Source organism: Lemur catta, chromosome 1 (genome assembly GCF_020740605.2).
Source record: "Lemur catta isolate mLemCat1 chromosome 1, mLemCat1.pri, whole genome shotgun sequence".
NCBI classification, from domain to species: domain Eukaryota; kingdom Metazoa; phylum Chordata; class Mammalia; order Primates; family Lemuridae; genus Lemur; species Lemur catta.
Genome location: NC_059128.1, coordinates 126993546 through 127003466, shown reverse-complemented (window position 1 = coordinate 127003466; position 9921 = coordinate 126993546). Strand labels below are relative to the sequence as shown.

The 9921-nt window shown below is 45.0% G+C and overlaps 1 protein-coding gene across 6 annotated transcripts in view; it reads left to right on the top strand.

Annotated features, from left to right (window-relative positions):
• The first annotated feature begins 4830 nt into the window (after positions 1–4830).
• The window catches only part of BEND7 (BEN domain containing 7), an 83981-nt gene continuing 78890 nt past the window's right edge, over positions 4831–9921 (top strand). For 2 of the 6 annotated variants that reach the window (XM_045533666.1, XM_045533683.1), the window contains exons 1-2: positions 4834–5002; positions 7226–7309. In XM_045533666.1, the coding sequence (XP_045389622.1) occupies positions 4942–5002; positions 7226–7309 (145 nt within the window). In that variant the 5' untranslated portion in view covers positions 4834–4941. Of the gene's footprint in view, positions 5003–7225; positions 7310–9921 lie in introns of all 6 variants that reach the window. The other 4 variants (XM_045533657.1, XM_045533674.1, XM_045533641.1 and 1 more) reach the window with 3 other exon arrangements.

The following is a 9921-nucleotide window of genomic DNA, read 5'->3' as shown; positions in this document are numbered from 1 at the left end:
ACTTCATTTTAAAGAAACAAGAAAAAGATACGGTTTAATGCATCATATTTAAGAGTCAGGAAACCAACATGCCATTCTAGTTTCACTGAAACATGGTCTTGTGAAAACTGATTTTTCTATTTGCAAAATTGGAATATTAATATATACCAACTTCAAAGAGCAATTAAGAGGATTAGATAATGTATAAATATCCTTGTGTTCCTGTAAGAGAAGGCTCATATAAATATAAGGTAATATTATTTGTGGAGCATTCCAAATCTCATTTTCACTTATGTCATCTCTTATAAATACTGCCTCCTTTCTCTTAAATTACAATTACTGAAGTCAATGAAGTAGATGAGTGTGGAAACTTGTGTTAGGCCAGCAACAATACAGAAATACAGGCTCAAAGTAGGGCTATTCTTTCCATGACCCTTCTGATGGGTGATTGTCCTAACACTGAAAAGAGAAGATTTATACTTAGTAAATCTTCCTGAAGGATTCCCAGAATCTACTTAGTGACAGGATATTCAATTCCAGAGAATCCAATCAAAGATTATAAAAAGCCTCAAGCCTAATGATGCCATTCTATTCATCTCCTTTTTGAGGGTTATTAATAAAACATTTAAACAATAATCCAGTTGTAGTCCTATCTATGTGCATAGCATGGTTCAAATCATACAGCTCCTCTAAATCTGAGCTGTCCGAGGTGGTTACCACTAACTACATGCATCATAGCACTTGAAATTTGGCTAGTTTGAATTGGTTTGCCCTTTCAATGTAAAATACATACCAGTTTTGAAACTGTACAAAAAGAAAAGGACTGTAAACTATCTCAATAATATTCTTTTATTGATTACATGTCAAAATGATAATATTTTTAATGTGTTCAGTTAAATAACATAAATTATTAAAATGAATTTAATCTGTTTATTTTTACTTTTTTTCAATGTGGCTAATAGAAAAGTTTTAATTACATATATGGCTTGTATTGTATTTCTATTGAAAAGCAGAGCTCTAAATAAAGATGAAACTTCATAATGCTCTTCCTCTCAGGATAGAGTTTTCAGAAAGAGCATTTTAAGAATGAATTAGGGTTAAGGTTATTTAATGTTTTCTGGCCAAATTACCTGTCTTGGTCAAAGATTAAGACCTACATTTAATCTTTATAATCAACTGGATTTTAGAATGGTCACATAATAAGATGTTTGGTCTGCATGATGTCATTGAATATTTGACCAGTTTTCCCTGAGCTCTAGTAACATGTAAACTTGTGCTTCTAAAGCTTTGGAGGGTTTTGAAGTATAAGGCAGAGAAATTACTTTTTTTTTTTTTTTTGAGACAGAGTCTTACTCTGTCGCCCTGGCTAGAGTGCAGTGGCATCAGCATAGCTCACGCAACCTCCAACTCCTGGGCTCAAGTGATCCTCCTGCCTCAGCCTCCTGAATAGCTGGGACTACGGGCAGATGCCACATCACCTGGCTAGTTTTTCTGTTTCTTGTAGAAACAAGGTCTTGCTCTTATTCAGGCTAGTCTGAGAAATTGCTTTAGTAGATCTCCTGGAGAACATTCCAGGATACCCCAACACAAATACTCTACTTGAACAGAAACAGTACTGCTATGGACCAAATTTTGTCCCCTCCCTATATTCGTATGTTGAAGCCCTAACCCCCAGTATGACTGTATTTGGAAATCACACCTTTAATAGGAGGCAAATGAGGTTAGAAGAGGTCATAAGGGTGGAGCCCTAATCAAATAGGATTGGTAGCCTTATAAGAAGTGGTAATAAGAAGTGGGAAAGGGAAGGGAGGGGGCACAGAGAGAGAGAGAGAGAGAGAGAGAGAGAGAGGAGAGAGAGAGAGAGAGAGAGAGACATCTTTATGCCATGTGAGGACACAGCAAGAAGGTGGCCCTTTGCAAGCTAGGAAAAGAGCCCTCACCAGAAACTGACTCTGCCAGACCTTAACTCCAGAACAGTGAAAAAATAAATTTCTGTTGTTTAAGCCACCCAGTCTACAGTATTTTGTTAAGGCAGCCCAAGCCAACTAATACACTAGGCCCCCTTATCCATGGCTTCAGTTACCCCCGGTCAAGTGAGATCTGAAAATATTAAATTAAAAATTCCAGAAATAAACAACGTGTAAGTTTTAGGTTGCACACTATTCTGAGTAGCATGATGACATCTCATGCTGTCTACCTTCATCTCACCTGGGATGTGAATTATTCCTTTGTCTAGAGTATCTACACCATCTAGGCTACCTTCCCATTAGTCACTTTGTAGTCATCTTGGTTATCAGAACAAAAAAAACATAGTATTATATAGGATTCGGTACTACCCCCAGTTTCAGGCATCCGCTGGGGGTCTTGGAACATATGCCCTGAGGATAAGGGGGGACTACTGTACAGACACCTACCACTGAAAACAATCTCATTTTAATGAAATATTATAATTAATCTTAATGCTAATTATGGACATATGCTTTTTAATAGATAAAGGCATGTTGATTTGTACAAAGTGGAGAGTAAATATTTATTGATTTTCTCTAAAAGTTATAGGACAGGCCTAGCCTGTGTCCCCTGCACACCATCTTTGGACAGCCAGCTCAAATGTTTCGAGCAAAAATGACTATTGTTTTAAAATATTATGACTTGGACATATTTTATTCTTAGCTATATCAAAAATATTCTCATCAGTAAATGGAAGTCACATTCCCACTTGAACTGAAAATGCTAAGTTGTTAATATCTTCCCCAGGGATTTGCTTCTTGGGCTGACACCTTCACTGATTTCATCATAGTTTAAGCATAATAAAATCTCATTTTCTGCTCCAAGGCATGAACAACTTTCAAAGTTCCTTAATCAGCGTAGTACTCTGCCCTTATGGCTTTGGGAATAACATTTTAAAAAGTATTACAAAAAAAGGAAAGAATGGGTACCCAGCCTGGGGAACAAAACAGTATGCTTTTTTTCCTTAAAAACATCCAAAACATCTTCGGGTTTTTATGCCTGGATTTAAAGGGAGGGGTGGAGGTGTGGGTGGGGAAGGAAGAGCTCCAAATAGGGTAGTTGCTTTAATTACTGTTAAAACTTCTAATCCCTTCTACCACCCCTTAGAGTTCCAAGGCGTCTAAGAACTCCAAGAAATCTATACAAAATTTTACTTGTCCCACGCGTATTTTCTGTAAAAAGGACCCTGAGCTTTGGAACATCATCTCAAAGAAAACAGTGACCAAAAAGGTTAAAAGCTTTTGTTTAGGGGTTTGTTTTACTGAACTGAAGAAACTGTTCTCCCTCTCACCTGCAGGCCGGGTTTGCTACACACCATGGAAGACTTCCGGATGGGTACCCACCCCTGCTGTCCTACCGGGCATGTTGGTTACCCTGTTTTTTGCTTTTGTTTCTGGCTGCATGTTTATGTTAGCTGCCTCCAACCCCCACTGCCTTGGCAGTTGTCCCACTCTGTATGTCCCTGTTAAATAAGAGTGGCCCTTGAGTGGCTGTCTCCTCATTTGTGTGGGACCCACGGTGGAACTCATTCCACTTATCAACATACCCTTTTCCCTCTTCTCTCTCTGCCCTTTTGGGGCCACCAGAATTCGCCCCAGGGCTGGATGGGTGAGCCCACCTCCTTACCCTTTCGCATCTGGGTTTGGCGGGGGTACTTTTAAGCATGTCACATCGCGTTCCTGCACTGCCGTTCCCAGGTGGTGTAAAATTCTTTTCCTTTCCCGCTCTAAAGATGTTGTGAAAAAGAAATGATGCCTGTAGTGCGCTCTCTGCTCCCCTGAGAAGAATATTACAAAAAAACTAATAACAGCGTTCTGTTTAGGGCAATTATTTCGACATATTCCCTCCAGCGTCAGAGGCCCCTGCACCTGCCTTGACCTCGGCCTCCCTAGGAGTCCCCTCAGCCCTTCCACCCTGTCAGAGCCCATGTCCCAAGTGCTGCTCGATTGCAGCTCGGGCTCTTCCTACAGTCCTGGGATGGGGGAAGGAATCGAAGCTCACTCAACAATAAACTCTAAAATCTCTTTTCATGTCTTGCAGAGCGCACATGGGTAAGTTTTTTCCTCAAAAAACTTGCCTACAATCCGTGAGTCTGGCCCTGAGGCGTCCCAGAGCCCGGGGCAGGCAGGGGGCCGGCCAGGGAGGGTCCGCGGCCCCCCGGGCTGTTCCCAGCGCGGAGCTCGGCCCCGGCGGCGGCGCGGGGAGGCCGGCGAGCGGCTGTGCGAGCGGAGGCCCGGGCAGCAGCGCCGGCGTCCCCGAGGGCGGGCGGCCGGGCCGGGGCGCTGCGCCGCGGCCTCCGCGCCTCCTCGGGGCGCCGCGCGGCCAGGCCGGCGGCGGTGGCGGCGGCCCCCCGGGATGGCGACGGCCCCGCTCCGCCAGCAGGTGGCCCCGGGGTCCCGGCGGCACCGCCCCCTCCGCCGGCGCCCCTCCTCCCGCGGGGGCGGTCAGCGCCCCGGCCGGCTCCGCGCCCGCCGCCGCCGCCGCCGCCGCCGCCGCCCTCCCGTTGGCCCGCCCGCCCACCGGCCGCCGCGTCCCCCGAGCCGCCGCCGCGCCGCGTCCGCAGGCTGAGCCCAGGCGGGCCGCGGCGAGCGCCCAGGGCGCCGGCAGCCCCGACCGCGCCGCCGCCGCGCCCCCGCCCGGCCCGCTCCCAACGGAAAGTTGGGCTGCGGCGGGCGGCGCTGGAAGGGAGCCAGCCGGCATGAGCGGGGCCCGGGGGGACGCCTAGGGCTCCGGGGGCGGCGCCGCGCGGGGGCAACTTCGCCCGGGAGCCCGCGCCGCCGGGCCCCGCGCCTGCAGCCCCCGAGCGGCTCGCGGTGGTTCCTCCCGTCCCGCGGCCTCCCCCCGCCCAGGCGAGACGCGGACCTTGGTCCCGGCGGCTCCGCGGCGGTGACACTAGCCCGCGCCGCCGCCGCCTCAGCCCCGCCGCCGCAGCCCCCGCCGCCGCCTTCCCGCACCATGGAGTTCTCTGAGAGGAAAAGAAGCAGGAAATCCCAGAGCTTCAAACTGGTGAGCCGAGGTAAGCGGCCGGCGGGGGCGGCGGGAGGAAGGATCGGGCGCCGCGCCCTCGGCCCCGCGCCCCGGCCGCACGTGGGGGGCCACGCCGGGGGGCGCGCCCTCCCGGACCCCCGGTGTTCTCGGGCGGGGAGGCCCGCGGCCGCGCACGCTGGGCGCGGGGAAAGTTGTGCGGGGGGAGGCAGGCTGATATTTAACGTAAACAAGTCGGAGGGCACCTCAGGAAATTGGCAAACAATGACAGTGGGGGGCCCGAGCCCTCCTTGGGGTGCCACCGAGCCGGGCTGGGGTGGCCGCGCACCGCCTGGCCGTCAGGCCGAGCGTGGACCATCGCACCAATGATTTGTTGTTTTTGTTTTGGGTTTTTTTTACCCCCCCAAAGAGAAGGGAGAAAGAGATAATCGTTGTTGTTTTTTTTAAGAAGGAGAAAGAAGCTCATTCAGTGTCCAAGCCCAAAGCAGGATTGTTGACATCCAACATCTTTTCTAGCTGGCTGGTTTGGGTTAGAAAGGTGTTTGAGGCTAGATCACACAGCAGTCAGATAAGTACCATTTTTTGAAAAAAAAAAAAAATCCAGCTAGTTCTTGACGATTTAACAGGTGTACGCCACACTCTTTGGGCTTTTATTTTGCCAGGGGAGGGGAAAGTTGAGTACAGTCTTGTCTGTGTTCAGTTGCTTGCTCTGTATCTTCCGGATTTGACTTTTTTAAAAAATGAGAACTCAAGGTATTAAGAGCAGTCGTGCAAATATGTCAAAATGCATTGTGTCATCTTAAATTAGGGGCAGGTGACTTTTTTTCATGGTAGTGTCACAAGTCCTAATACTGAGTTTAGACCCACTCTGTTTAAATGTCGTCTGTGAGTCAACTTGAGGTCAAAGCCAAACCACAGAACCTGTCCGCTTTTCCCGTTTTATCTAGCATTGGCATCAGAGTAGAGAACAGCACCACCATTTCAACAACCTGCAGAAGTCACATGTAAACTGGTGAAAATTAGAGGGCAATTGCACGTAATCGAGTTTTTCAAACTAAGCTAAAAAGCTACGATATGGATTTGGTGGTCTGACGGTGGTTTGATTCTAGACATTTTGAAGGTCTACGCTTATCTGCTTCCTGTAATTTAGTTTGGATACCATTTAATCAAAGAGGCCTGGAATAGTTTTATATACTCAAGATATTTGGCTCTTCCCTCTTTCTGTGTAAACTTTTTTGCACATCCACATTGATCACTCAGTTATTTGTACTTTTAAAGTCTCTCCCTGGGTGACTGCCATGTTGGTGCTATCTGATACATTCAGGAATGTAGGCTGCTTTCTTATTTATGACCTCAGAGAACTTACTACTTTTTCCAAAAAGTGAGAGTAGTTCTGTTGACATTGACCTGTGAGGTCTAAGGCCAAAAGAAGGGAATAGCTGTTAAGAAGGAACCTCTGTTTTCATACCTAGGTGATCCTAGTTCTCAGAAATAGAAAATTGTCAAAGCACAGTAGCTTCCGTAGAGAAGCTTATAAACTATTGTATTTTAAACTTTGACTGACATAGCAAGTTTTTCCTTTTCTTTTTTTTAAAATTGTGGCTCTGATTCTTCTTTCTGCTCTGCAGGTGCATTTTTAGAAAATAAACTATTGCATATTAAATAAAGTGCTGTGGCTGAATGCAAAAGAGTCACTTGTGTGTAAGATGAAAATCTTGCTTTTCTGTCCAAATTGTACCATAGTTGAAATAACAAATCAGTATTTTTCATGTATGCTTGCGTTTAAACTGCTTAAAGGCTGAGATTTTTCTGGGTAAACTGAGATAACTAGAGTGCTGGCTAACTCTAAAGCATATTATCGATACGCTCATGAAAATGGGTTGTGGAGGTCAGTTTGGAAACCTCCTCTAGTCTATGTTTCGGCAAGATTTTTCTTTTCCTCACATACATACTTGCCATCTCAAAGAAAAGGGCTGAATAATTGGCATTTGTGGGCACAATTTACCGTGAAAACTGTGTGATCAAGCAAAGCTGTTTTTTAAAGTCAAAGTAATAACTTCAAGTTGGTGTACTTCAGAGTAAGCAAAGTTTTAGGATTATTGACTACAAATTCTGTGAATAACGGAGTTCTCAAAAAGTAAATTTATAAATTATAGATTATACATTCTATATAGAATGAGATTCTAGTCTTTACTGCTCATTCCTATCTAGAAGGTTGTTAGAATTCTAATTTTTCGTTGTTTTCTCATGCCAGATTATCACCATGAGGTATATAAGGTCTCAGAATTCAGCAACGATGTTAATGGGGAGACCAAAGAGACACAACCCATTTTTTTAGGTAGGTTCCTATGTCAATTAATTTCTCAGCAAAAACAGTGTGACCATTTGCAATTAGGGAAAAGGACCAAAAAAAAAAAAAAAAAAAAAGATTGTGCAAGAACGGGAAATGTCTGCCATTGCTTAATGTATGACATTCTTTTCAAGACCTTTTATTTTACAGATTGCCAATATATCCCTTATTAACATTGCTAAAAGTTGTAATTTCAGACATAAATGTTTATTAGTGTCTACACACAGTGCTAATTATCACTCACTCACAGAGCCAGATGCTGACTGGGCAGTTTTGTCGCTCTGCTCACCCCATTTACATTGCATATTCGCTGGCATGCTTCACTGGCAATAGTTTGTGTAATTGGGGTATTACATCTTTGACATCTGGATAACAGAAATTCAATTTCCAGGAAGCTGCTATTTGTTTGGTTTTGCTTCTGCCTTGGGTGGGATAGAGGATTAATGTGCTGTCTTATTATAATGTCCCTTCACCTCTGTGGCCTAGTTGCTAATCCTGCCATGACAAAATTAAATTAAATCTACAGTCCAAAAGCGTAAGGAAAATAAAAGTGTGATTGTCTGCCTAACTACTTCTTGATAGTTCTCGTTATCATTGAGCAGCTCCTCGTTTTTTCTGGCTTTGTGTTGCTTTCACACCAACATTTTGGGGCAGGGGGTATAGCCATGCTTTCCTTTTGCCATCCTGGTTCCCAGCTCACCTTGGAGACAGCAGAGCCATAGCAATGTCTCCGAAACCTTCCGACAAGCGTAGTTTCACGGTAGATGGGTGGGTGGCAACATCTGTGGCCACCGTGTGTCGTGTGTGGTACAAATACTGTACAGGAAGGATGAGTCAAAAATGAAAGCCTAATCCATTGAGAACTTTGCCTTCAAGAGTGGAGTACTGGTAAAGTCAGTGTGGAGAGTAGATGGTGGCATTTGGCTTCAGCCTTGCCCATCCTGGGCACCTCTGCAACCCCAGGTGGTAGAGGGAGGGCCGGGTGCTGCGCAACAGAGAGGCAGAACACGAGAGGAAGTAAGGGCCAGAACTGCCCTGTCACAGAGACTTCAGGTAGCAGCACTCCTGCTCAGACCTGGTGTGGGTTGTTTTTCAAATGAAAACATCATAAAGCAGAGGGTATAGTCTGCTCTCACCAGGGTCTCTCTGTTTTGCTTTGAGGGAGAGAAAGGGTGGATTGCAAAGGACTGGGAAGAAATCAAATACATACTCAAAGAGGCAAAACAGGAGGGAAATATCAGCATTTCTTACACGAACAATCCTTGAAGGCTCATGGATCTTTCCACCAAGGGAGAGAATATTACTGAGGCAAGCACTGCTCCCAGCACCTGTTTATTGTTAAGAGAACTACAAGCCAAAAGGTTAATAATCAAGTGAAATGCTGTGGCCCAGAAAGAGCATATTCTGGGATTGCACTCTTTTTAGTTTCCTAAGCTTAATCAGTTGGAATTCTGTATTTTCAGTTTTCTGAACTTGGTCATTTGGAATTCTGTATCTGAGCACCACTCGTTATAGCCATTTGAAATCAAGAATTTGCCCTTTAGTGGAAAAGGCACACTTGCCATACACATGGAACATTATGTCCTTGATTCAGTGCTCCAGCAAGGCAGGCTTTCCCCTCCATCTGCTGTGCACTTGGAAAGTGGGAAGGATGAGTTGAAGGCAGTGAACTTTGAGGATGACAGAGGGGACGCAGAAGAACAGGAGGGAGCTGGAGCTCAGGATTCAGTGAAATGGGCACTCTCGAAGGTGGCAGGCATTGGGGCTTTCCTTTTTCCTCGTCCAGCTGGAAGAAGATACTAGAAAACCACTGAAATACCAGGCTTGGGATACGCTTTCGAAATGGTTGGTTAAGGTGGCCTTGAGCATCAAGAGACAGAAGACCACACAGCTCAGGAGTGTGCCAGGGTACTCAGCCTTTTGCTTATTCTAGGGACAGTCCAATATGGTGGGTTCCCAAAGAACATTTTTATTTTGTGATCTTCAGGTCAGTTAAAAAAAAAAAACGGTAGAAGTGATTATACAAACGTGATTTCTAGAACAAATAGGAATAGTTACTGATGAAAATAAGAACTTTTTTGTTGACAATGTTATATTTATAGTTACTCTTCTCAAAGCATAGATTTAAATGATATTTATTTTGTAAATTGCTAGTCTATACATAATATACTACTTATTATGGTGTAGAATCCTTTGTAAAGCTTATGAGGCCAGGAGTTTCATATCAAAATACAAGAACTGTGTCACCTGTCACCTATAAGGAAGTACCAACACATGGTCCTGAGGATGTTACATAGAATTTTCTATATTCAAATGTATGTTATCTTTGGTACTATCTGTATCTATAAGATTAAAGTTTATGACGTAGGGGGAAAGAGAATATTCCAGAATTTGGTAGAGGTTCCCATATCAAATCTATTTCTCTGGAATATTTTTAGGCTGTTAACTCTTGTAGCATATCCAACATGATAGGGCAGTGCAGTAGTGTGAGTGGCTTGGCTGAGTGCTTTGGGAATTCCTCAGACATTTTTCATTTTATAATAGGGTCAAAAGAGGTTACTTTAGCCTGTGGACATTGACTTTCCGAAGCTGGCTGAGAT